Raw genomic sequence first — 27,940 nt, forward strand, 5'->3', positions numbered from 1 at the left:
TGCTGTGGAAAGAAAGGTTTTATTTTGTGAATGTGGCAGAAATCATGTAAGTGCTTTCAATGGGAAATAGGAAAAAATACACATAGGCCATTACATTCTCTATTTTGAAAATTATAGATTATCAGCCTATCTCCAAAGGCACAGAAAAAGTGAAGGCTCCACTATTTGCTGATAAAGGCCTTCTGTGGGCCTGGGCTTGGTTTGGCTGGATCATGGTTTATGAAGTACTCTATAGGGTACAAGATATTGTTTTACCCCTGGAGCTTTCAGGACCCAGCTCCTTTTTTTCAAGGAATTTATAGATTTAAACAAATGTCTATCAAGCTTTTAGTGAGTAGTGTGTCTGTCCTGCAGTACAGGTAGATTCTTTACCGACTGAGCTATGAGGGAAGCCCATGTTTCTGTCCTAAGCAGAATTTAAAGTGAAAAGAGACTATTGGGGTGGGAGAAGTAGTGAGAAGAAAAAGCTATTACTTTCATTTAAATTGTTATAAGAGAAAAGCTCTTCTTTTATCTGGGGATAAGGCATAGCTTGAAGGGTGGTGGCATGTTGATCAGTCCAGTAACAATGGGTTTGGTCTCTATGTCCTTTGTCTCCCCCAGGGGTTTCAGGACAAAATTTTGCAGAATGGTGGTGAAGAACAGGAACAGCTCCATTTGGGCAAGGCCCTCTCCAACACAGGCCCGTTTCCCTGAAAGGAAGAGACAGTTCAATTAGCTTGTTCCAAATTAAATATTACAATAGCTCATATTCAAATATTACATACTCCTGACTGCCACTGAAAACATTGTTCAGAAAAGGGACAGGTCAGAAACTGCTAGATGATGATCAACTGGTTCAGTTCAGTTCAGTTGCTCAGTCGTGTCTGACTCTTTGTGACCCCATGAATTGCAGCACGCCAGGCCTCCCTGTCCATCACCAACTGCCGGAGTCTACCCAAACCCATGTCCATTGAGTCAGTAATGCCATCCAACTATCTTATCTTCTGTCGTCCCCTTCTCCTCCCGCCTTCAATCTTTCCCAGCATCTGGGTCTTTTCGAATGAGTCAGCTCTTCTCATCAGGTAGCCAAAGTATTGGAGTTTCAGCTTCAACATCAGTCCTTCCAATGGACACCCAGGACTGATCTCCTTTAGGATGGACTAGTTGGATCTCCTTGCAGTCCAAGGGACTCTCAAGAGTCTTCTCCAACACCACAGTTCAAAAGCATCAATTCTTCAGCACTCAGCTTTCTTCACAGTCCAACTCTCACATCCATACATGACCACTGGAAAAACCATAGCCTTGACTAGACGGACCTTTGTTGACAAAGTAATGTCTCTGCTTTTGAATATGCTATCTAGGTTGGTCATAACTTTCCTTCCAAGGAATAAGCATCTTTTAATTCCATGGCTGTAATCACCATCTGCAGTGATTTTGGAGCCCAGAAAAATAAAGTCAGCCACTGTTTCCACTGTTTCCCCATCTATTTGCCATGAAGTGATGGGACCGGGTGCCATGATCTTAGTTTTCTCAATGTTGAGCTTTAAACCAGCTTTTTCACTCTCCTCTTTCACTTTCATCAAGAAGCTCTTTAGTTCCTCTTCACTTTCCGCCATAAGGGTGGTGTCATCTGCATATCTGAGGTTATTGATATTTCTCCTGGCAATCTTGATTTCAGCTTGCGCTTCTTCCAGCCCAGCGTTTCTCATGATGTACTCTGCGTATAAGTTAAATAAGCAGGGTGACAATATACAGCCTTGACGTACTCCTTTTCCTATTTGGAACCAGTCTGTTGTTCCATGTCCAGTTCTAACTGTTGCTTCCTGACGTGTATACAGGTTTCTCAAGAGGCAGGTTAGGTGGTCTGGTATTACCATCTCCTTCAGAATTTTCCAGTTTATTGTGATCCACATAGTCAAAGGCTTCGGCATAGTCAATAAAGCAGAAATAAATGTTTTTCTGGAACTCTCTTGCTTTCTTGATGACCCAGAAGATGTTGGCAACTTGATCTCTGGTTCCTCTGCCTTTTCTAAAACCAGCTTGAACATCTGGAAGTTCACGGTTCACATATTGCTGAAGCCTGGCTTGGAGAATTTTGAGCATGACTTTACTAGCGTGTGCGATGAGTGCAATTGTGCGGTAGTTTGAGCGTTCTTTGGCATTGCCTTTCTTTGGGATTGGAATGCAAACTGACCATTCCCGGTCCTGTGGCCACTGCTGAGTTTTCCAAATTGCTGATCAACTGGTACAGTTCCTCTAACAAACCAAAATTTCTCTAAAGAGATTTATGCTCTTAATTCAGTAGTTCTCCTGGAGATTTATCTGTAGAAACTAGAGATTCACCAATGAGGATGTCACTTATTATTTATGACTCCGATGAGTTAGATGAAAACTAGACATACACCTATATTAGATTAATTAAACAAGTCATTGTGCTGCTATCACGCAATGCCACCTAAACATGTTTGTATGGAAGATTGTTTAATACCACAGGCCATCTTGTAAAAACATATTAACTGTTATTTTTGAAAATACTAATCAAATAATTGACTAGGATAACAAAAAAAAAAAATATGTGCTGAGTGATCTTAAGTTGTCTTTATGACCTTATGAGAAATAGCAACTGGGAGCCAATCAGCTCTTGCAAAGAGGCAAGGGTATGTGGGGCTCTGGATTTCAGAGGGGAAGGAAGAGAATGAAATGACCAAAGTCCCTCTGATGGCCTCTGGCTCTAAGAATCAGAAAATTATACAATAATGTTTAGTCATTTTAAAAGAAGAAAGAAACCTGAACATTCTGTTTTAGAAAAGTTGTATATTACAAAAGGGAGATCAATAGGTAAGAGTCTACGAAAGGAGGTCCCTTTGTTATCTGATAATGTGTGACATCTGGATTGAATTAATTTGCCTTGATTTCTTTAGAAACTGACATTGTACTTAGTCACCAGATAACAAAATAGTCCTTGAAAGAGTTATCTGATCCTATTGGTATACAGACTTAAATGGCTCCACCTTGATTTAGAGGGTTATAGCAGATTGATTTGATTAACTTTGTGATCGTTAGTGGATTACTTACGTACATTCAGTAAAGCTAAAAGTTGTTCAAAAGGTTCATGTGTATGGTTTGGATGGTATGTATCTATACTTACCAATGGAAAAAGCCACAAAGTATTTTGTTTTCCTGAAGCTGCCATTTTTATCCAAAAAATGGCCTGGGTCAAACTTCTCTGGGTTAGGAAACTCCTTGCAGTCGTACAAGACAGAAGACAGTAACGGCAATACAGTAGTACCCTGGAACCAAGAAAGAGAGATGGAATGGCATGTTATCATACTTATCTTCGGTTCATAAAAAGCCTAACACTTTTAATTATAGTGGATTAAACAGGACCGAGCACTCTTGAAGCTTGTATGAGAGCTTTCTCACTGTCTTGTGTGAGAGTTTTTTCACACCCACTATCATACACCCACTATCATACAATACCTTTTATTGAATAATAAGATAGTTCTCTGGGGGAAGAGCAACTGTTACAGTCAATGTGCAATAAACAATTGTTCAAAAACTAAGATTTGCAGCTCATATTGTTCAGACATGTGCTTTACTAGAACCGCCACCTCAAATTGGAAGAGTTCACTTTTCACAATTTTTTTCTTTCTGAATTCAGGTGCGAATGTAAGAAAATACAGTATAGTACTTTGTAATCTACAAAATCCATTGGCTCAAAGCCCACCTCCTCACTTCTAAAATGGCGTGCATGTGCATATGTTTGTCGCTTAGTCATGTCCAGCTCTTGGTGACCCCATGAACTGAACTGTAGCCAGCCTGGTTCCTCTGTCCATGGAATTTTTCAGGCAGGAATACTGGAGGGGGTTGCCATTCCTTTCTCCAGGGGATCTTTCCAACTGAGGTATCAAACCTGTGTCTCCTGCGTTGCAGGCAGATTCTTTACTGTCTGAGCCACCATACACTTTCCTCTTTGCCCCATTAGAACTTGTGAGGTTTAAATGACAAAATGATAATGACCACTGATACAGGATGCTTCACATTTACCTGACACTGTGTTGAATTGTTTATAAATGTCATTTAATTCTCACTTCAACCATATTCACTAGGATCTTGTTTTTTTGGCTCAGTGTATAAATGCAGAAATTGAGATTCAGAGAGAAGAAACAATTTACTTGTGGTTATTAGCAAGTGGCATAATTAGAATTTGACCCAACTTCTATCTGATCATAAAGCACCCCTATTTAAGCGAAAGCCTCCTCTTTCCATTTTACTTCATTTTTTATTTCCTGAAACATTATTTCACAGTTTTTGGAGTAGGTAATACATGTACATAGTATAAAAAAAAAGTCAAGTTGAAAATAAGTTTCTTTTTCCTATACTCAAGTTCTTTGGTTTCCTTCTTAATGTAATCACTGCTATCAGAAATTTATTCCTATTTTATTATAGGTGGGGCTTCCCTGGTAGTTCAGATGATAAAGAATCTGCCTGCAGTGCAGGAAACCCAGGTTCAATCCCTGGGTCTGGAAGATCTCCTGGTGAAGGAATTTGGCAACCCACTCCAGTATTCTTGCCTAGAAAATTCTGTGGACAGAGGAGCCTGGTGGAGTCACAAAAAGTCGGACATGACTGAGCAACTAACAGAGCAGAAACTCTTTAATATTATCAAAAGCACTTTCTGTATAAAGGAGATTACCATGTGGTTTTTCTTTAAATTCTATTTCTATGGTGAATTTTATTAAACCAAATTTTCTGGTGTTAGAGCTTTCTGTGTTCCTGATTACCTTCACTTGGTGGTGGAATAGCATTTTTAATGTGATACTAGACTTATGTGTTAATAGACTTTTGCACTGGGATTTGGCAGTAAGGTTGGGGGCTGCTTCAGTTTTGCAGTAGTCTGGTCAGGTTTGACACCTTTTCTTCTTCTTCTACACTCTCAAATGTAAAACCCAACCCCTTAATCACTGCAGAAGGCTGACTACATCCCGTGTCCGTGTGAAGGTTTTGATCATCGTTAACTATTATGGGCAGCAATGCCCCAAATGTCTGGTACATGAGATCTCGGGAGGAGAGAATTTGGGTTTAAGAAAGTTGACACTTGATTACTTTAGAGCTGCAGATACACTGTCCATCTCTTCCTGCTTTTTAAAATCTATCATGGAAAATCAGATTTCTGTTCCCACAAGATTCATACTAATGCCAATCACTTCTCCCTTAATATATCCTATTATATCTGAGAGTGTGAGGAGTGTTGGAAGCCCTGGGTTAGCTTCCCCATTCCAGGGAGGCAGAGGCAGAACCACAGAGGTGACACAATGGCCTGAGAGGACACTGCACAGCAGTGACAGATTTAAACCCAGGCCATGTAACTCAGGCCTCGTGTTCTTTCCACGTCTCTCAACCGCCTCTTCCTGAAACAGCTACGATGCCTCTAACAGGCCCCATCTACCGTGGGGTGGAGTGGCACCATGTTGCACCTTCTATCTCAGCCAGCTTTCCCAGCCACCTCTAACCTTGGGGATGACATATTGTCTGAATTTCGTGTCCTGGACCACAGCATGGGGTAAGTTAGAAGGAATGAGGGTGATGTATCTTTGTATCTCATGCAACACAGCCTCTGTATAGGGCAGCTTCATCTTGTCCTTCATGCAGGGACTTCGGGTGCGTCCAATCACACGGTCAATTTCTTCATGAACTTTGGCTGCAGAGACATGAATCATGAATCCTGCTTAAGAGATATGTTCCCTGGATACTTGGAAATGCTTACAACATGTAAAGAAAGTGGCCTGGAAAAGGCTCCCAAGGTCAAAGACATGTTGCTAAACAACTCACAGCTCTGTTCTTCATAGAATTTCTATTTTTTCTCTTTTTTTTTAATTTTAGTATAAAATCTTTATTCTCAGAATATTCTTTTTTAAATTAATTTATTTATTTTTAATTGGAGGCTAATTACTTTACAATATTATAGTGGTTTTTGCCATACATTGACATGAATCAGCCATGGGTGTACATGTGTTCCCCATCCTGAACCCCCTCCCACCTTCCCCCCAATCCCATCCCTCAGGGTCATCCCGGTGCTCTGGCCCTGAGCACCCTGCCTCATGCATCAAACCTGGACTGGTGATCTATTTCACATATGGTAATATACATATTTCAATGCTATTCTCTCAAATCATCCCACCCTCGCCTTCTCCCACAGAGTCCAAAAGTCTGTTCTTTACACTTGTGTCTGTTTTGCTGTCTCGCATATAGGGTCATTGTACCATCTTTCTAAATTCCATATATATGCGTTAATATACTGTATTGGTGTTTTTCTTTCTAACTTACTTCACTCTGTATAATAGACTCCAGTTTCATCCACCTCATTAGAACTGATTCAAATGCATTCTTTTTAATAGCTGAGTAATATTCCATTGTGTATATGTACCACAGCTTTCTTATCCATTCATTTTCCAATGGACATCTAGGTTGTTTCCATGTCCTGGCTATTGTAAACAGTGCTGCGATGAACATTGGGGTACACGTGTCTCTTTCAATTCTGGTTTCCTCAGTATGTATCCCCAGCATTGGGTTGCTGGGTCGGATGGCAGTTCTATTTCCAATTTTTTAAGGAATCTCTACACTGTTCTCCATAGTGGCTGTACTAGTTTGCATTCCCACTAACAGTGTAAGAGGTTTCCCTTTTCTCTGCATCCTCTCCAGCATTTATCGTTTGTAGACTTTTTGATAGCAGCCATAGAATTTCTATTTTTTATATTGCTGCAAAGACCAGAGATTTCGCTTCAGGAAACATAAAAGCTGCATTAGGTATGTCTTTGGCCTCCTGCCTGAACTGGTTTGTCCTCCTGTACAGGTGAGGAGATGACCTCTGTGCAGGGATTAAAGTTTACCCCAGATTCCTGGCAAAGCAGCTGCAGAGGGAAAATGTTCAATCCTAACTCTAGTGGGAGCATCTCCTCTATCAGTATCATCCAGTCTCCTAACATTTTGTGGGAACAGCAAACACCATTTTGTTGAACAAAATAAACACTGGCTTTCTAAGACCTGTGCTCTGAGAACATGATTGAGAAAATCAAGCTAGTACAATTTCATTTTTGAATTTTAAATTATATTGGAGCTAAAAATCCCCTTTGGGGAGACTGATCCATTTTCAAGATGAAAAAACAAAGGCCTGTGAAGTGAAATAACTTGTTTGAGGTCACACAGTCAGGTATTGGCGGCTGAGAATGAGAGTCCAAAATAGGAACCCATGCATCCCTCATCTAAATTGGACTGACTCTTCAACATTACATCATATATAGAAGAGCTGGGATTCAGAAGCTCCTCTGCTTTTAAACTTAAAAAGTCTTTGATTCATAAAGGTCTGTCTTCCTTATCAGCATCATTTGACAGAATTTTGATCTGTAAAACCAAACCACATGGGTGGCCCTATGCATGATGCTTGCCAAAGCTGTCCAGAGAAAGAGAAGTTGTCACAGACTGTAGTACCTTCCCACCTTCACGAGTGCCAGCAGCTCCTATTTTATCCTAAATAAATACCTAAGATATTTGCTGTACCTTGAACCTCAGGGTATTTCATTAGGAGCAGGAACCCGTAACTCAGGGTGGCAGTGGTTGTCTCTATTCCTGCTGAAAACAGATTTGATCCACAGGTTGCTAAGTTTTCCAAGTGAAATTGAGACTCTGGGTTCTGTTTCTCCTGTAGATGGCAGAGTTAAAAAGAAGGCAACGGTTTATCAGAGCTCCAGGATCACACCCCATCACTAGTAATAGGCTTCATTTGGTGCATGGTAGGGTTTAAAAATCAGTCTTGGAATTGAAACTTCTGGTTCAAATCCCAGGTTAGTCAATGATCAGATATACGCCCTTGACAAGTTACCTTACCTGTTTACTCAACTTCATCATTTGTGATACTGGGATATAGAACAGAATATACTTCATAGGGTTATTGTAAAGATGAAAAGAGATACTGAGTGGAAGGTCTTGGAACAATTCTTATATACAAACACTCAGTTAATGGAATCTTCTTTTATTATATTTAATGAAAAAGACTAGATGATAAATTCAATGTGAGCACAGTGTAGAGAAATCACTGGTTTGGAACTGGTCTGTTTCCTTCAGACCAGTGATACAAAGCATGGGAAATCGATACTACCCCAGCCCTTTAGAGTATTGTAGTGAAGTATATAGAGGTCGATTAAATATTTTGTTAAACTACGATGAGTGCTATGAAAGAAAATTTCAGGGTAATATTTGATTCATCATTTTACTCCTTTTACCAACAATCATGGACTGATAGAGAGTTGGTACGAAGGAAAATTTTTAAATGACTGAATTAAAAACCTAGCTTTTTTTTTTCCTCTTTCCCAGACAAACATCTAGTCCTCTGAGGGCCAACAACAAATTTTTCCATCAGAATGAAGAGGATATTTCAATGCACATTGTTGATAAATGGAGTGAGCTTGAATGTCTCTACTAACTCCAAGGAAATTTCTGAGAAGAAAAGAGAGCATCATCATGCCTTCCTTCAGCATTTGTTCTAAGGAAGTCAAGCTTTCTAAATCAGCCCTCCCAGAGATTAAGAAGACTAAACAGGTTATTAGTAATTAACCATTTGCTATAAATTGCACACTTATGATACAATTGCACAGTGTTTTTCCTTTGCTTATTTATGTATATTTGGGGAATTTTGGCATGAAATTCAAAGTATTAGTTGCTCAGTTGTGTCCAACTCTTTGCAGTCCTATGGACTGTAGCCTGCCACATTCCTCTGTCCATGGAATTCTCCAGGCAAGAATACTGGAGTGAGCAGCTGTTCCCTCCTCCAGGGGATCTTCTCAACCCAGAGATCAAACCTGGGTTTGCCTGCTTTTCAGGCAGATTCTTTACCATCTGAAATAACGCTTTACTGGGGAAGCCAAACTTTGGCATAAACAAGGTTAATTTTACAGGGCTCAAAGAATTATTTTCAGATTTTAAGTTGTTACATATGTATATATATTGAAATATCCTTTTTTTTCAGAAATACAAAAATTGAAATTATATTGGTTAAAAGTCTTGTGCACACACAAAAATATGGAACACTTCAGAAATGTGTGTGCCATCCTTGCACAGGGGCCATGCTAATCTTCTCTGTATCATTCCACTCTCAGAGTACGTGCTGCCAAAATGAGCACTGAACATCCTTTTGCAGTCTATTGTTTGTCACAGTTTTGACCGTTTTCCTACTGATGTTCTCATGGACATTGATGCTGGTATCTTAGCCAGTGATGTTCTAAGAGCTGGTGGCTGTGTGATACTTGCTATTCAATATGTTTAAGACCACCGATGGTTAATTATAATGTATTTCTTTAGAATCTTTTATCCACTGTTAGTTTTAATTAACGAAATTGTTCCATGGGAAAATACAATCCAGTGTTTATAATGTATTGGTCTATGACATACTCCCTGGGAAACATTGTGGCACACAATGGCAGACAATGGGTGTGCAAAGAAGATGTGTGTGTCTTTTAGCCACAGTAAGATAAATATATGCTCAGAAACATGCGTAAATATACATATATGTAGCTCATCATAAATATATACTGAGAAGATTTCATTAAATGCTAGTGTCCAAGTACAGGAAGTAAATAGAGATAAAAGGAAATAATATGTATAATATATATTTTTTAGAAAGCTTTTGAGTTTTTGCCCAACTAAAAAATTTATGACATTTTGATTCCACTTGTTTGACTTAGTATGAATAGAATACTAGATTTCTAATTTAGAAAAATAGATATGCAACAAGCAACAAAGGTTTATGTATAGCACAGGGAACTATGTCAATCTCTTGAAATAACCTATAATGGGAAATAACTTCGAAAATAATATATGTGTATATGTACAACTGAATCACACACATACAAAAGAATTCTACTTTTTGAAATTTAGTCAAGTTTATCTTATTGCCAATTTTTCTAAATGTCCTATGGACATCTAATAACAGCATACGAAAGACAAAATTTAAATATATTTGTGTAGGATATGATTAATATAAATTAATTAAATACAAATGTATTACATTTATATTATTAATGACATCATTCAAGATGCTTCTATTCTGATTTTTTCTGCACTTGATAAAATATTCTCAGAGAAATGTTAATATTTTTCACTGTGATTGTATATTTTTTCTTTTCCCTTATGTTTCTTCTGATTTTTGCTTTATGTATTTTTGTTTCTTTGTTGTTAAGTTGTCTAAAGGTTTATGATGTCTAAGGGGATGACAGAGGATGAGATGGCTGGATGGCATTACTGACTCGATGGACGTGAGTCTCAGTGAACTCCGGGAGTTGGTGATGGACAGGGAGGCCTGGCGTGCTGCGATTCATGGGGTTGCAAAGAGTCAGACACGACTGAGCGACTGATCTGATCTGATCTGATCTTCTTTTTGAATTGTATCCTTTATTGTTAAAAATATATCTCTTTGTTTCATTTAAAATAAATAAATTTTAAAAAGAAAAAAAAGAAATACAAAGGAAAAGGGGGGCTTTTCTTCTTTTAAAATTTCTGCACTATGAAAAATTTCTACTATTGTTAATAGCATACCCCACTGCCACAAGATATCAAAATATCAAGAATTACCAACATGGTATGATTATGCTTTCCTGCATTCCCACGGACTGATAAAATATAGTATTGGGGAAAGATGTCATGTACAATACCTGCTCCATCCTGCTGAGGAAACAGTCAATGTAGTCACGAGGGTTATTATGATTCAGGGACTTTTGATGCTCCTTCACTTTTTCCAGAACAAAGTAGTGAACATCCTTAAGCCTTTTTGAAAATGCTCTGTGCTCTCCAGGGAGAGGCTTTATGAGTTTTGGCCATAGATTGTAAATCTAAAATGAAAACAAAAAATACACAAGCAATTCAGTTTGTGAAGAGACACCAGGGTTTCTAAGTGGAGCACCGAACTCTCTGCAGGGTCTGGCTAGGGAGAATCCCTTCCTCCAGCTTTCAAGCTAAAGAGAAGGGAGGATGACCGTCACATACACTAGAGTCGCCCCTTCTCATCTCCTGCTCAACCACCCTCAGCCAACCTCAGAGTAAGAGGGGGAGAATGTGCACAGGAGCCTTAAAAGAAATGCAGGGGACTGGGACATGACGTCTTCTTTTGAGGGAATCACCTCACAGAAGCGAGCAGAAGGCAGCCTTCACAGGTGCTGGTCTGAGTGACACTATACTAATCCACTTGACATAAGCCACACATGAGGGACGGGGGCGGTGCTTGCCTTGGCGCATGCTCATGGGACAAGGTGGGCAGCTTGCAGCTCTTTATCCTGCTTGTGGGCTCCCAGTGTGCCCAAGAGGTCAAGTGCAAGGTTAAATGGAGACTTGACCTTACCTGGTTCCAGAGAGAGCTTATTCGATTAAAATTTTTATTTAACAAATCCAGCAGGGAGTGAAGGGTCTTATCTTGGTAGTGGAAACGTTCGTTGAAGAGGATGGAGCAGATGATGTTGCAGGTAGCACAGGATAGGGTGACAGCAGGGTTAAAGGGCTGAGCTGGTGTGAACAAAAAACAACTCTAACATTTAGAATCTTCATCAGCCTGCATTAGGGTTTCAAGAAGGTGGCCTCCCTCCTCCTCAGATGGTTACTTACATTTTATTTTCTCTAAACTTCTTCAAATTAGGATGTAAGCATCTTCTACTAACATTAACACTCATGCTCTATAGTATTATACTATGCTACCACTGGTTGTTATTATTCAGTGAATATGGTGACAGTCATAAGAGGAGCAAGTAATATTATAGAATATTTACCATATACTGGATACTGTGTAAATGTTTTGCAAACTGTATTATCCAACCCTCAATCTGAGGTTTGATTTTTAGACGCATTTTTCAGATGAGGAAACTGCACCTTAGAGAAATTAAATAACTTGCCCAAATTTACACATCCAGTAAGTGCTGAAGTTGGAAGATGAATCCAAACAAAGGGATTCAAGGATCCTAAGTAACAGCTTTGAGTCATTTTCCTCCTGCCCCGCTTTTCCTTGCCAATGCCCTGGTTAATAGAGCAGATTGTGGACTGCTGAGCATCTCCTGAAGGAGGAGCTTTGGTGGGAAGGGCTGTGTGCGCAGTAGCCCCTTGGCCCAAAAGATGGTCCATGGAACAAACCCTCTGATTTCCTGAACTCCTCCACCAGAAACTGGGCCTCCTCTTGGATCCTCTCCTCAAGGCTCCTCTTCCCCATTCCAAAGTTCCTTAGGGTCATAAGGGAGAAGCGCCGCATTTGCTTCCACGTGTCTCCATTGCTGAAAACGAGTCCTAGGAAAAGAAGCAAAGAGCAGAAAAGTGGTTTTGCATCATAGAATCGGATGTCCCCAGAAGCTGATCTCTTGTGTCCACCCTGCGCTGTGGCCACTGCCCCTTACCAGGAATTTAGCAACTGGCCTTTGAAGAGCGCAACATATTCTTTGGTTTGGGTAAAATATTTGTCACAAAGAAAATAAAACCCAAGTTCTGGTCAACAGAGGACAAAGGTGATGGAGACAGGGGGCAGGATCATTGGCACATAGGGAACATTCCCAAGTGTGGGGAAGGCCATCTGTCTGGTTTTGTTAAAGATGGTAAAGACTGCCATGTCTTCCCACAAACCCCTCTCCTGAGTGTCTGTTTTTGCACTTAACATCCCTCTGACTTGTGGTTTAGTTCTACCCATGACTTCCTCTACTAGAGGATTTGCAATCCCACGGACTGTAGCCCACAGGGCTTCTCTGTCCATGGAATTCTCCAGGCAAGAATACTGGAGTGGGTAACTGTTCCCTTCTCCAGGGGATCTTCCCAACCTAGGGATCGAATCCAGGTCTCCTGCATTGCAGGTGGATTCTTTACCAGCTGAGCTACTAGAGTGGGTAGCCATTCCCTTCTCAAGGGGATCTTCCCAACTTGGGGGAACTAACCTAGGTCTCCTGCATTGCAGGCGGATTCTTTAAGGTCCGAGCCACTAAGGAAGCCTGTATTAGAGGATAAGCAATTGCAAAGCAGAGTAATAGGGAATATGCATGTCTATTCACCTCCAAATTTACTACAGCTGTTAGCTAATCTGAACCAAAAGGAACTCAGAAACAAAGGAACTCAGTATGTTCACACCCAATGCTTTTTCATTTCTTCCTCTGTATATGTCCTGAATTTCCTATTTCTCTCAATGTACCATGTTTCCTAGTACCCCAAACCCAAACCTCAGGGCATTTTTCACACCCCTCTTTCCCTATACAGCTGCATTTGGTAAATTCTGTCGATGCCACCTTCAAAATGTCTTTCTCATCTGTCCCTTCTTGTCAATTCAAACTACACTACCACACTTCAGCTTCTAAGGTTATGATCATCTTCAAACCAGTTTCCTAGATTTAGAGTTTCTAGGTTCCTCAAAATCAAATACGAGGACAATTTTTCTGGTGCTAAAAAGCATTCAGTGGATTTCCCTATACCCACCTCTCACCATAAAGAAGGCTGAGTGCCAGAGAATCAATGCTTTTGAACTGTGGTGTTGGAAAAGACTCATGAGAGTCCCCTGGACAGCAAAGAAATCAAACCAGTCAATCTTAAAGGAAATCAGTCCTGAATATTCATTGGGAAGACTGGTGCTGAAGCTGAATCTCCAATACTTTGGCCACCTGATGCGAAGAGCTGACTCATTCGGAAAGACCCTAATCCTGGGAAAGACTGAGGGCAAAAGGAGAAGGGGATGACAGAGGATGAGATGGTTGGATGGCATCACTGATTCCATGGGCATGAGTTTGAGCAAACTCAGGGAGATAATGAAGGTCAGGGAAGCCTGGCGTGCTGCAGTCCGTGGGGTCGCAGAGTCGAACACGACTTATCAACTGAACAACAACAAAAAACAACCCCCTACCTCCCCAGCCGGTCTCATTATGACACCTTTAAACTCTTCAAAACTTTCCATCATTCTCCCCCTTGGCTCTAACTCTGAACCAAAAAAAAAAAATCAAAAAATTAAAACAGAGATTAGTGTATTAAGTCTATGGACTATGGTTATTGGTTCTGGGCTCTAGAGTTAGGCAAACTGAATTCAAGTCTGCTCCAAAAGTTTCTAATTTTGATGAGCAATTAACTTCTGTTGCCTCAGCTTTTCATCTGTTGAATGGAAATAAAAAATATCCTCCTCATGGGGCCATCATGGTAACTGAATACGGTAATACATGTGAAACCCCTAGCATGGTATCTGGCACACAAGAAGTATTTAATAAATACTAGCTATTATATCGGAGAAGGCAATGGCACCCTACTCCAGTACTCTTGCCTGGAAAATCTCATGGGTGGAGGAGCCTGGTAGGTTGCAGTCCATGGGGTCGCTAAGAGTCGGACACGACTGAGCGACTTCACTTTCACTTTTCACTTTCATGCATTGGAGAAGGCAATGGCAACCCACTCCAGTGTTCTTGCCTGGAGAATCCCAGGGATGGGGGAGCCTGGTGGGCTGCCCGTCTCTGGGGTCGCACAGAGTCGGACACGACTGAAGCGACTTAGCAGCAGCAGCAGCAGCAGCAATTATATAATTATAGTTATTACAATAATAATTCAAGTCAATAATAATCCAATTATTATAATGTCTAACATTTATTATTATTGTCTAACATTATAATGTCTAACATTATTATGACTAACATTATTATTAGATAATAATAATGTTATTATTATTATCTAATGTTAGATAATGTCTAACATTATTATTATTGAACTTTAGGAATATTTTCATCTCTTCAAATTTTTAACTGTTTTTACATCATCTTTAAATCAAAAGGCAATCGTAAATGTGGCAAAATTATTTATTTAATTCTTAATTAGACTTTCAAATATTGCTGTGTCTTTTGCACTTCATTTATTCTTCCATTTATTTAATAAATTTTCATTACTTTCCTGTGCCAACAAAGGCATTTTGCTCACCATCCCGCTCTACAAGGGTTAGATCATTAGCCACTGCAGTCACTGGAAGGCATTTAGGGTGGAGATCAGGGATGAGGTACCCTGTGCTCTGGGGAAACTGACAGAATGGGCCTTCATATAGTTAGATATTTTCAGGAGAAAATTTTATGATCTCAATTTTATTCATTTTCTCATCCTTAGAAAAGCACTAAAATCACTTCAGGAGACATCCAATCCTTGTGACTCGGAGCAGCCTTCTACCGAGATGGGTGTTGATTGCAAGTACCCCCTTCACCAAATCATTTTATATACTGACTTTCCCGTCTTGCTCTTCAGAGTTCTTCAGAGCTCTTTAGAGCTATCTGAGGGGCTGTCTCCTGGGCTGTAGGCCTCAGGAAGTCCCCAAATAAAAGTGAACTCACAGCTCTCACGTTGTGTACTTTTTGTTTAGTTGACACCTGCTATGCATATAGCAGATCCTAAAAATATTACTACTGTGAACGTTCATGTTTATATTTTCCCACATCCTGTATTATCTCTCAAGATAGTTTCTACAAACAAATTCCTCCATCATTGTGAATGTCTCTTTGGAGAAGTTTGGTTGTTAAGGGGTAAGAAACCTGGGGCAGTAACTCAAGGGGCTTGTGAGGTGAGTGCTATGGAATCCTCACATGCTCCTGGGAATGGTCCAGTGGAGAGTGAGTTTATCAGTCACAGTCCAACCAAGAAAAGAGAAGCCTCTCTAAGTATTTAAAACAAAGGAAATTTAATCCAGGGAATTTGTTTTAGGGTGATGGAAACACTGAGAGGTTAAACCAGGGACAGCCAGACAACTGATAATTATCAACAGCAGAAAACTGCTGCCATCTTCCCATGGAAGGGACAAAGGAGCTCAATGGCTGGGGTTACCTGGCCAGAATTGGAACCAGAGTGGTCCTGTTCTGAAGGAGCTGGAGTTATGGGGGACATGCAGCTCTTGTAAGAGATGCTATCTGAGGCACAGACAGGGGGACCTCTGGCTCTCCTTCCATTCCCCAGCCTCTTGCCAGTGCCTCTCTTTAGTTGATCTCAGCCAGAGCCAGCTGTGGGAATTTCAGTCTGCAGTACCTGTAGCACTGGGAACCAGGGCAAATAAGGCAAGAAAGGCAAGTGGCTTTTAAGACAAAAGGACAGCAATGGATAATCTGGGATGGAGAAGGCACTACCAAAGAAGTAAGATCCTTGTGAAGGTGAGATGCTATAGGGACATTTGTCTATTGTAACCCAGGGAAAAAAGCAGAGTGTGGGTGCAGAGGCAGATAGACCTACAGATAAAACGTTAAGAAACAGAAAATTCCTTTTTGATGCTTCTGTTGTTACAATGAGTTATGATACAATGGTTCTAAGAGAGGAAATGCATAGTGGGGGTGTGAATACGAGTAGAAAAAGGAGCCAGACAGAGAAATATGTAGTAAGAGGCTAATTGAGGTTTAAAGGTATTAATTTAAAGGGAAGTCAGTGTAATTATTGAGAGAATTTCTCTAGCTGTGTTTATCTTCTGAGTACAAACACAGAGAAGATGGTTGAATTCTTCCAGGGCTCAAGTAGATGCCAGGTAAAGGTGATAGCGGGAGAGTGCTAAAATATTTTCTAGGGACTGATTACAATAAGTGAGCTATGTGAAAGCTGCTTTGATTCACTGATGCTGTCAGTTAAAAGTTTAAGGCCAAAGCTCTTGATAATATCTATTTCAGAGGGAAATCTGACATCTTGTTTTTGTTGTGTAATCATTAAGTTGTGTCCAACTCAGTGACCCTATGGACTATATAGCCCACCAGGCTCCTCTGTCCATGGCATTTCCCAGGCAAGAATACTGGAATGGGTTGCCATTTCCTTCTCCAGGGGATCTTTCTGACCCAGTGACTGAACCTATATCCCTATTTCTAAATTAAAAAGCTTTTGGAGAGTCGAGATCTGGGATTATACATATGAATCTCACACACAGAAGTCAGTCTCTTCTTTTCTATGAATAGAGTTCAGCTTTGGTCCAGGGTTGTCTGTGACTCAATGCAGAAGTCTCTCTAATTCTGGCCTCCACTGCAGGAACACTTGGCTCCCACTTAAACTTCTGTTCTTCGGGTTTTCTTGTATCAGTGCTAAGGTGACACTTTCCTCTTCCACCTGTTTGTTGAGGGCAGACTGCATTTCCAGAATGAACCACAGCCATATCTCTCACCCCTCATTCTCTTCTGTAGTGTGCCCACCACCCCTTCCCCATCAAGAAAGGAAACCTAATTCCTGTCCATTTGGATTAGGGTTGGCTTTTGGGAATTACTTGCAATGAATAAAATGGTTCTATGTTCTGAGATTTGGTCTGAAGAAGCTTCACAGCTTGAAATGCTCACATGCTTCCTCAGGATGCCCCCTCCTGGACTCCAGGTACCAGCGAGAAGCCCAAGCTACATGGGCAGGCCACTGGCAGATGCTCTGTTGACAGGCCCAGCTGAGCTCAACCTTTGGGTCATCCCCAAAAGCCAGACTTGTAAACGAAGAAGCCTCCATGTGATTTCAGCCCTCAGCTATTCGAATCACCCTTAGCAGCTTTATTTGGGAAACACAAAAGGATATCTGCTAAGGCCCAAGGCCTTGTGGATCAGAGAAAAGCCAATTCCACTATGTCTTATTCAAATTCCTGATCACAGAGTCCCTGAGCATTAAAAAGGCTGGGGGGTGGAGGGTACTGTTTTACATCCCTGAGTCTGGGGTGGTTTGTTACACAAGAGATAACTGGAATACTTTCCTATTTTTCTCGCTTTGTTCAGAATGTATACCTATAATGTAAATGTATTTTAAAACATACACTTCTTTATCGCACCTGCATCCCTGCTGGTGGGTAGTGTTCCAAGGAAGCAATGCCCTCTCCACACTCACTGTTTTGGGGCAAGTATGTGCATGGGTGAATAATTACATAGCTGTTTACTTCTATTTTTGTAAACTAGATTCCTCAATAGGTCTCTACAGTTTATATGTCCGTAGATATAGTAGATTACTTTCCAAAAATGTTATAGCATCTGCACTCTTCCAGGGAAAGAATGCGGAGAAGGCAATGGCACCCCACTCCAGTACTCTTGCCTGGAAAATCCCATGGGCGGAGAAGGCTGGTAGGCTGCAGGCCACGAGGTCGCTAAGAGTCGGACACAACTGAGCAACTTCACTTTCATTTTCGTGCATCGGAGAAGGAAATGGCAACCCACTCCAGTGTTCTTGCCTGGAGAATCCCAGGGACAGGGGAGCCTGGTGGGCTGCCGAATATGGGGTCGCACAGAATCAGACACGACTGAAGCGACTTAGCAGCAGCAGCAGGTAAAGAATGAATGGCTATTTAGCCATACCTTTAAGAGTACCAAGTTATTTTAAATTTTGTATTTTAGTGAGTGAACAATGGCATCTAAAACTGGTGTATAGATTGAATGAGTAAGGTAAAGTAAGGACTCGAGCTGTTGCAATTCACCAATGAGATAAATGTTTAAAGATTAAGACACTGGGTAAAATAGTGAGTTGATGGTTAACAGGAAATATTTCAACAACTTGATTAGTTAGACACAAAATCTGCAGTGCTATATTACACAGTTCAAAGATCACTAGGCCAGAAAGCTATCTGGCATTTTAGCAGATATTTCATTTACAAAGATGTTATGGGTTGAATTGTTTCCCCTCAAAATACGTTGATGTCCTGGTCCTGGTATCTATGAATTACAGCCTTATTTCTAAATAAGGTCATTACAGCCAATATAATGACCTTATTTGGAAATAGGATCTTTGCAGAGGTAATCAAGTTAAAATGAGATTAGTGAAAGTGAAAGTCACTCAGTCCTATCTGACTCTTTGTGACCCCATGGACAATTCTCCAGGCCAGCATACTGGAGTGGGTAGCCTTTCCTTTCTCCAGGGGATCTTCCTAACCCAGGGATCGAACCCAGGTCTCCCGCATTATGGGCGGATTCTTTACCAGCTGAGCCATAAGGGAAGCCCAAGAATACTGGAGAGCGCAGCCTATTCGTTCTCCAGTGGATCTTCCCAACTCAGGAATCGAACTGGGGTCACCTGCATTTCAGGCAGATTCTTTACCAACTGAGTTATGAGGGAAGCCAAATGAGATTAGGGTGGGTACAATCCAATATGACTGTTCAATTCAGTTTAGTTGCTCAGTTGTGTCTGACTCTTTGCAACCCATGGACTGCAGCATGCCAGGCTTCCCTGTCCATCACCAATTCCCAGAGCTTGCTCAAACTCACATCCATAGAGTGGGTGATGCCATCCAAACTTCTCATCCTCTGACATCCCTGTCTCCTCCTGCCTTCAATCTTTTCCAGCATCAGGGTCTTTTCAGATGACTCAGTTCTTCACATTAGGTGGCCAAAGTATTGGAGTTTCAGCTTCAACATCAGTCCTTCCAATGAATATTCAGGACTGGTTTCCTTTAGCATGGACTGGTTGGATCTCCTTGCAGTCCAAGGGACTCTCGAGAGTCTTCTCCAACACCACAGTTCAAAAGCATCAATTCTACACCACTCAGCTTTCTTTATGGTCCAACTCTCACATCCATACACAACTACTGGAAAAACCATAGCTTTGACTAGATAGACCTTTGTTGGCAAAGTAATGTCTCTGCTTTTTAACAGGCTGTCTAGGTTAGTCATAACTTTCCTTCCAAGGAGTAAGCGTCTTTTAATTTCATGGCTGCCATCACTACCTGCAGTGATTTTGGAGCCCCCAAAAATAAAGTCTGTCACTGTTTCCATTGTTTCCCCATCTATGCCATTAAGTGATGGGACCAGATGCCATGATCTTAGTTTTCTGAATGTTGAGCTTTAAGCCAACTTTTTCACTCTCCTCTTTCACTTTCATCAAGAGGCTCTTCAGTTCCTCTTCGCTTTCTGCCATAAGAGTGGCGTCATCTGCGTATCTGAGGTTATTGATATTTTTCCCTGCAGTCTTGATTCTAGTTTGTCTTTCTTCCAGCCCAGTGTTTCTCATGATGTACTCTGCATATAAGTTAAATAAGCAGAGTGACAATATACAGCCTTGACGTACTCCTTTCCCAATTTGGAACCAGTCTGTTGTTCCATGTCCAGTTCTAACTACTGCTTCTTGACCTTCATACAGATTTCTCAGGAGGCAGGTAAGGTGGTCTGGTATTCCCATCTCTTTATGAATTTTCCACAGTTTGTTGTGATACACACAAAGGCTTTGGCATCATCAACAAAGTGGAAGTAGATGTTTTTCTGGAACTCTCTTTTTTGCTTTTTTGATGATCCAGTGGCTGTTGGCAATTTGATCTCTGGTTCCTCTGCCTTTTCTAAATCCATTTTGAACATCTGAATGTTCACAGTTCACTTACTGGTCATAGTCAACCAAGAGAACCACTGGTCATAGCAAACACCCTCTTCTAACAACACAAGAGAAGACTACACAAGGACATCACCAGATGGTCAACACCAAAATCAGATTGATTATATTCTTTGCAGCCAAAGATGGAGAAGCTCTATACAAACAGCAAAAACAAGACTGGGAGCTGACTGTGGCTCAGATCATGAACTCCTTATTGCGGAATTCAGACTTAAGTTGAAGACAGTAAGGAAAACCACTAGACCATTCAGGTATGACCTAAATTAAGTCCCTTATGATTATACAGTGGAAGTGACAAATAGAATCAAGGGATTAGGTCTGATGGAGTACCTGAAGAACTATGGACAAAGTTTCATGACATTGTACAGGAGGCAGTGATCAAGACCATACCCAAGGGAAAAAAACTCAAGAAGGCAAAATGGCTGTCTGAGGAGGCCTTACAAAAAGCTGAGAAAAGAAAAGACACCAAAGGCAAAGGAGAAAAGGAAAGATATACCCATTTGAATTCAGAGTTCCAAAGAATAGCAGGGAGAATAAGAAAGCCTTCCTCGGTGATCAATGCAAAGAAATAGAGGAAAACAATAGGATGGGAAAGACTAGAGATCTCTTCAGGAAAATTAGAGATACCAAGGGAACATTTCATGCAAAGATGGGTACAATAAAAGACAGAAATGGTATGGATCTAACAGAAGCAGAAGACAGTTAGAAGAGGTGGCAAGGATACACAGAAGAACTATACAAAAAAAATCTTCATGACCCAGATAATCACGATGGTGTGATCACTGACCTGGAGCCAGACATCCTGGAATTCTAAATCAAGTGGGCCTTAGGAAGCATCACTACAAACAAAGCTAGTGGAGGTGATGGAATTCCAGTTGAGCTATTTCAGATCCTAAAAGATGATGCTGTTACAGTGCTGCACTCAATATGCCAGCAAACTTGGAAACTCAGCAGTGGTCACAGGACTTGAAAAGGTCAGTTTTCATTCCAATCCCAAAGAAAGGCAATGCCAGAGAATGTTCAAACATGACTGTATGCTTCTAGGAAGGGGAAACTTGGACACAGAGACATGCAAACAACAGAAAATGCCATGTGAACATGAATCAGAGATTAAGGCAATACATCTACAAGTCAAGGAACAAAAAAGTTACCAGAAAAGCACCAGAAGCCAGGAGAGAAGCAGGAAACCTTTTCTCCCTCACAAGCTCTCAGAAGGAACCAACCTCACTAACGTCTTAATCTCAGATTTCTAGACTCCAAAACTGTAAGACAATAAAATTCTGTCATCCTAAGGTTTGTACCCAGTTTTTGGTACATTATGACAGCCCTAGGAAACTAATACAGAAGGAAAACTAAAATACCAGTGAATGGCTTTTCTCTTTGTTATTTTCCAGGATAGAAAGTTTTAGGAAAAGAAAAGCTGAATTAATGGCAACCCACTCCAGTATTCTTGCCTAGAGAATCCCATAGGCTAGGAGCCTGGCAGGCCACAGTCCATGGGGTCACAAGAGTTGGACACAAGTTAGTGACTAAACCAACCAATCACCATTACAGGCATTACAGGCAAGTGAGAAGCCTGTAACAATAATTTTATAGGAAAGTTGAAAAACCAACATTCTCAGAGTTGTGAAAACGGCAATTTTTTCCCCCTCTTGAGCTCAATCACACAATTGCACTCATCTCACATGCTAGGAAAGTAATGCTCAAAATTCTTCAAGCCAGGCTTCAGCAATATGTGAACTGTGAACTTTCAGATGTTCAAGCTGGTTTTAGAAAAGGCACAGGAACCAGAGATCAAATTGCCAACATCCACTGGATCATGGAAAAAGCAAGAGAGTTCCAGAAAAGCATCTATTTCTGCCTTATTGACGATGCCAAAGCCTTTGACTGTGTGTATTGCAACAAACTGTGGAAAATTCTGAAAGAGATGGGAATAGCAGACCACCTGACCTGCCTCTTGAGAAACCTGTATGCAGATCAAGAAGCAACAGTTAGAACTGGACATGGAACAACAGACTGGTTCCAAATAGGAAAAGGAGTACGTCAAGGCTGTATATTGTCACCCTGCTTATTTAACTTCTATGTAGAGTACATCATGAGAAATGCTGGGCTGGAAGAAACACAAGCCGGAATCAAGATTGCTGGGAGAAATATCAATAACCTCAGATATGCAGATGACACCATCTGCAGAAAGTGAGGAGGAACTAAAGAGCCTCTTGATGAAAGTGAAAGAGGAGAATGAAAAAGCTGGGTTAAAGCTCAACAACAGAAAACTAAGATCATGGCACCCACTTCCATCACTTCATGGGAAATAGATGGGGAAACAGTGGAAACAGTGTCAGACTTTTATTTTTTGGGGCTCCAAAATCACTGCAGATGGTGATTGCAGCCATGAAATTAAAAGACGCTTACTCCTTGGAAGGAAAGTTATGACCAACCTAGACAGCATATTAAAAAGCAGAGACATTACTTTGTCAACAAAGGTCCATCTAGTCAAGGCTATTGTTTTTCCAGTAGTCAAGTATGGATGTGAGAGTTGGACTCTAAAGAAAGCTGAGCACCAAAGAATTGATGCTTTTGAACTGTGGTGTCAGAGAAGACTCTTGAGAGTCCCTTGGACTGCAAGGAGATCCAACCAGTCCATCCTAAAGGAGATAAGTCCTGGGTGTTTATTGGGAGGACTGATGCTGAAGCTGAAACTCCAATACTTTGGCTACCTCATGCAAAGAGTTGACTCATTGGAAAAGACCCTGATGCTGGGAGGGATTGGGGGCAGGAGGAGAAGGGGACGACAGAGGATGAGATGGCTGGATGGCATCACTGACTCGATGGACATGAGTGTGAGTGAACTCTGGGAGTTGGTGATGGACAGGGAGGCCTGGTATGCTGCGGTTCATGGGGTTGCAAAGCGTCGGACATGACTGAGCAACTGAACTGAACTGAGCTCAATCCAGCCCAATACCTTCTGCTCCAGTTAAAAATTAATTTCAGGGTTTCCCTGGTGGTAGTGGTAGAGTCTGCCTGCCAATGCTGGAGACATGGATTCAATCCCTAGCCAGGATATATTCCACATGCCACAGAGCGAAAAATCCCGTGCACCACAAGTATTGAGCCTGTGCCCTAGAGACCAGGACCCACAACTGCTGAGCCCACGGTGCAGCTACAGAAGCCTGCGTACCCCAGGGCCCGTGCTTCACAGCAAGAGAAGCCACTGCTATGAGAAGCCCACGAACCACAACGAGGAGCAGCCTCCACTTGCTGCGACTAGGGGAAAGCCTGTGCAGCAACGAAGATTCTGCAGATACAAATATAAACAAATAAAAAATTAATTCCAAACCTCACACACAGCCAACGTAATCAACTTGTTTTTAAAAAAAATGGGAAGAAATAGAGGGAAGGTTTGGTTGCTTCTTTAGGTAAGCATGTATATCTAATGTAAGAGAGATTAAAAATTGTTTCTCTTTCATCACTTAGTACACTGCATAATATTTAATTAATTATTCATAAATATGCTTTGAAAAGAATTAAGTTTCTATTTCTTTGGGGCTTGCAATTTTACAATTTTTAAATGGATTAGAGGAGATTTTCAGGCTGTCCTAGGTTTTTTTTATTGTGTAATACTTCATATGTTTAAGTTTTGAAACATAGTAAGAAAATAATTATCTGTGAGCCTGTTGTCCCACTGAAGAACTTGAACTTGACTAAGTACCACTGTAGCTCCCTGTGTGTTACCACTCTGATCTTACCACCCTCTCTCCACCCCCTCACTCCCACCTCTCCATCCCCCCACCAGTCCCACACCAGGAGCTGACATTGAAAACACAGTAATTTCTGTACCTAGTCATCTGTTTGTTGTTGCTGCCACTATGTCACTGCAATCTTTGTACCCTGTGAAATGACACCCCAAACATGGCTCTCTAAATCGTAAGACCTTTGGGTAAAAACTTTTATTTTCAAAATGTTCCCAGATTGCTTTTTTTAAAATCACAATCATATTTGCAGATTTATCTTAAAGGGAACTTGGAGTCTGTTTTTGATGTTTATCTCAATAGAATTTTCGGAGTATCTGCTGTACAATTAAAAAAAAAAATCTGTTTTTTGTCCCCATTCATGGGACACAGCTTCTAAATCCTTGGATTTTCCCACTTCTAACACAGAAGTTTGTTATTCATGCTGAGCCTCTGGGATCACACTTGAGTTTATGATAATGAGGTAACTCATGGTAGATTCCTTAACACTGTCAAGATGGAGTTGGCCCCAGAAAGATGAACTTTGTATTTAGAGAACTGAAGCTTTCACCCAAGTGGTATCAGCCAGACCTTAGGACTTTCAAGGAATGGAAGAAGCTAGAGACTGAGTTCTGTCAGATGGCCAATCAATCAATCAACTGTGCTCAAGTAATGAAGTTCCAGTGAAAACCTCCCGACACCGAAGCTCTGATGAGATTCTGAGTTGGTGAATATACCAACACATTGAATGGGCAATGCATTCTGATTCCTTGCAAGAGAATGAATACAGAAGCTCTGCATCTGGGGCACTCCTAAACCTTGTCCAACGTGTCTCTCCATTTGTAGCTTTCATATGTAATAGAATTGTGATTGTAAGTATGGCATCTTCCTGAGTTCTGTGAGTCATTCCAGTAAATTATTGAACCTAGGTGGTCATGGAAACCCTGAATTTTTAGCCAGCTGGTTATAAGTGTGGGTAATCTGGAGACCTCTGAACTTGTGGCTGACAATAGAAGCGAGGGTAGTCTTTTGGAGAATGATGCCCTTAACGTAAGGCTTACCAGGTGGTCACTAGTGGTGAAGAAACTGCCTGCTACTGTAGGAGACATGAGACCTGGGTTTGATTCCTGTGTCGGGAAGATCCCCTAGAGAAGGGCATGGCAACCCACTCCAGTATTCTTGGCTGGGGAATTCCATGAACAGATTAGTCTAGCAGGCCACAGTCCATAGGGTCACAAAGAATGGGACATGACTGAAGCAACTTAGCAGGCGCGTGTGCGACTTAGCATGCATGTGCACGCGCGCGCTCACACACACACACACACACATACTTAACATATGGAGTATAGACTAACTCTGAGTAGTTAGTATCTGAATTGCAGTGCAGTATTGCAGCATCTAATTTATCGCTTGTTGCAAAACAGATACTCATTAGGTTAATCACACTTTTTTGCTAAAAAGAATTAACTTGTATTTTGAAACATACCATATCCTCTCTGGGTATCGTCAATAATAGGAAAATGTGCTCTGCCAAGGAATTCATCACCTTGGTCAATTAGAGCTTCCTTCACCACTTCATATCCATGTAAGACCACAGTGGTCTGGGATCCAAGGTGCAGAGTGTAAACAGGTCCATATTGTTTGGCCAACTGTAAAGAGATGCAAACAACTATAAGGGCTATTGTGAAATCTCTCCATTGGAGGCTTTGGTGGGAATTAACTAATGATTCACACGTAGCTTAGACTTTGCTCCATTAAGTTCCTTTCAGTCATTTAACCTGGGCTACAGTCATGGATTCATTCTTTCCTTCATCTATACATGCAACCACTGAGCAATATAAATATTTACTAAGCAATTATATTCTGTCAGACATTGTGCCAGGAACCCTCACGGAACTTAGAGTCTAGTGGAAGTAACAGGCGCAAAACAAACTACATTTGCAATACAAGCTGCACATGATTCTATGAAAGTGGTAAAGAATGTACTTATGCTAGATGATAATGGGAAAACTTAACAAAATAGATGAGAATTCTATGAGGAGGTGACGTTTAAGAAAAAACTAGAGATGAGAAGGAAGCAGCCATGACAAGACAAAGAGAGCTTACTTAGTAGGTATTAAAAAGAATGAAATTACATATTTATGATAGCATTGTGTCAAGGGGAAAAATAGAGTACTAAAACAGCTGCCAGCTAGGGATTTGTTTTCAAATGTATTTTACATCCATGCATGTGAATTTAAAGTAGCCATTTGAAAGTACTTATGTGAAGATGTATGATGGTATGGAAACATGTTCATGTTCTAGTTGAACAAAAATAAAGTTACATTTAAAGATCCATATGCATATTACAATCCTCCATTTTTTTAAGTAAAATTCTTAAATGGCAAAACTTACTGAACTTGCCACCTCTTTTTTCTTTCTGCCTTTCCTACACTTTTTAAAACTTACACTTAAATGGTAGAGAATTTTGCTACTTTCTGTTTTCTCTGTCCAAGGAGAATGAAACTACTTTCTTGGTTCCTCTGAAGGAGTGTCTCTCTGTACTTTGGGGCACAAAACATCAGGCCCTTCCCTTCCAACCTCACCCTCAGCTGATGATGTTGCTCCCTATTTCACAGAGATAATAGAAGGAAGAGAATGTCCACGTGCTGCTACCATAGCTTCTTGTTCACTTGAATCTGTACCCATATACATAGTTCTCTGTTAATATAAATGACTCTCCATGCCCCGAAAAAGGCCCAATCCTCCAGCTTATGCACAGGATTCCATTCCCTTTTAGCTATGGCAACTTGACTTTCCTTTTTTACAGCAATATTGAACATCACCCTATTTCTCTTCCTCCCCCAGTCCCTGGCAACCACCATTCTACTCCCTACTTCTATGACTCTTTTAGAGTCCCCATGTAAGTGAGTTCATATAGTATTTGTCCTTCTGTGCCTGGCTTCTATAATTTAGGATATCCTCCAGGTTCATCAATGTTGCTGTCAGTGACAGATTTCCTCCTTCATTAAGGGGAAATAATATTCCTCGGTATGTGCGTGTGTGTGTGCGCGTGCACATTGTACTTTCTTTATTCATTGGTCAGACGACAGTAATTAGGGAATTTTTGGAGAATGTATACTTGCACAATGAACTCAAAGGAGTGAATGTCAGTTGGGGAGCAGAGCTGAGTTGTGTGAGAGCAAGGTGTGAGGATCACTCTTCAAAAGGAGGATCACAAATTATCCCATAGATTAGTCTGAAATAGTAATAATAACATAAAAGGACATTATTTACATTTTTCTTTTACATTTGATTGTCTTTTGGTTAGTGTTACATGCAGAGAGGTTTAGAAGACTTTTGGTTAAAATATGTTCTGACTTCAGAATTTTCCCATTCACTAGAATTCAATCTGTATCTCAGGTCAGGTTAACACACTTCACTGTCACCTCTAAAGTGATCCAATTCAGAAAAAAATAAAGGGGGTGGGGGAGAACATCTGTCTTGTAATACAGAAATAGATACACCAAAGTGCCTTAGCAGTGAGTAAAACTATTAATAAGAAAAGTTAAAGATGACACAAAGATAATCTGAAGGTGACTCCCCTTTACCTGGAGATGACCAGCCCCTAATAAAACCCCCTTACCTTGGAAAGAGATGCAGGGATGTCCTTGAGGTTTAGTTGCATCAGATTCCCAATGATGGGAAGGGGAGTTGGACCAGGAGGGAGCTTTCCCAAACCTTTGTGACTTTTCTTCCACACAAAAAGAAAAACCAGGCAAGTGACACAAATCACAAGAGCAAGAGTAGTGATTTCCAGTCGTTCCATCTTGGTTACTCGGTGTTAGTAACTGTTTGGGTTGCTTGTTAGCAGAGTTTTGTACACACCCGGGGTATGATCTCTAAGTCAAAGGCTGGTCTGAGTTCTT

General features: G+C 40.9%; 1 protein-coding gene and 1 non-coding gene across 3 annotated transcripts; both read right to left on the reverse strand.

Moving 5' to 3' along the window:
- Positions 1–27,926, reverse strand: LOC147344168 (cytochrome P450 2C23-like). 2 transcript variants are annotated; one of them, XM_086377261.1, is made up of 10 exons: positions 27,658–27,926; positions 25,519–25,681; positions 23,483–23,599; positions 12,148–12,297; positions 11,369–11,529; positions 10,686–10,862; positions 7,540–7,681; positions 5,496–5,683; positions 3,131–3,272; positions 1–692 (listed from the first exon to the last, which is right to left on the reverse strand). In XM_086377261.1, the coding sequence occupies exons 1-10, from the start codon at positions 27,838–27,840 to the stop codon at positions 511–513; spliced, it is 1,605 nt and encodes a 534-aa protein (XP_086233387.1). In that variant the 5' UTR covers positions 27,841–27,926; the 3' UTR covers positions 1–510. The 2 variants fall into 2 exon arrangements, with proteins under 2 accessions (XP_086233387.1, XP_086233388.1); XM_086377262.1 differs by lacking the exon at positions 23,483–23,599 and having other exon boundaries at positions 27,658–27,924.
- Positions 9,052–9,158, reverse strand: LOC147344169 (U6 spliceosomal RNA). The gene has a single exon (XR_015155902.1). It is a non-coding gene; the product is annotated as a U6 spliceosomal RNA (small nuclear RNA).
- Positions 27,927–27,940: the final 14 nt, after the last annotated feature.

Source organism: Bos grunniens, chromosome 26 (assembly GCF_055505025.1).
Source record: "Bos grunniens cultivar Pamir isolate PY7600 chromosome 26, Bosgru_T2T1.0, whole genome shotgun sequence".
Classification (NCBI taxonomy): Eukaryota; Metazoa; Chordata; class Mammalia; order Artiodactyla; family Bovidae; genus Bos; species Bos grunniens.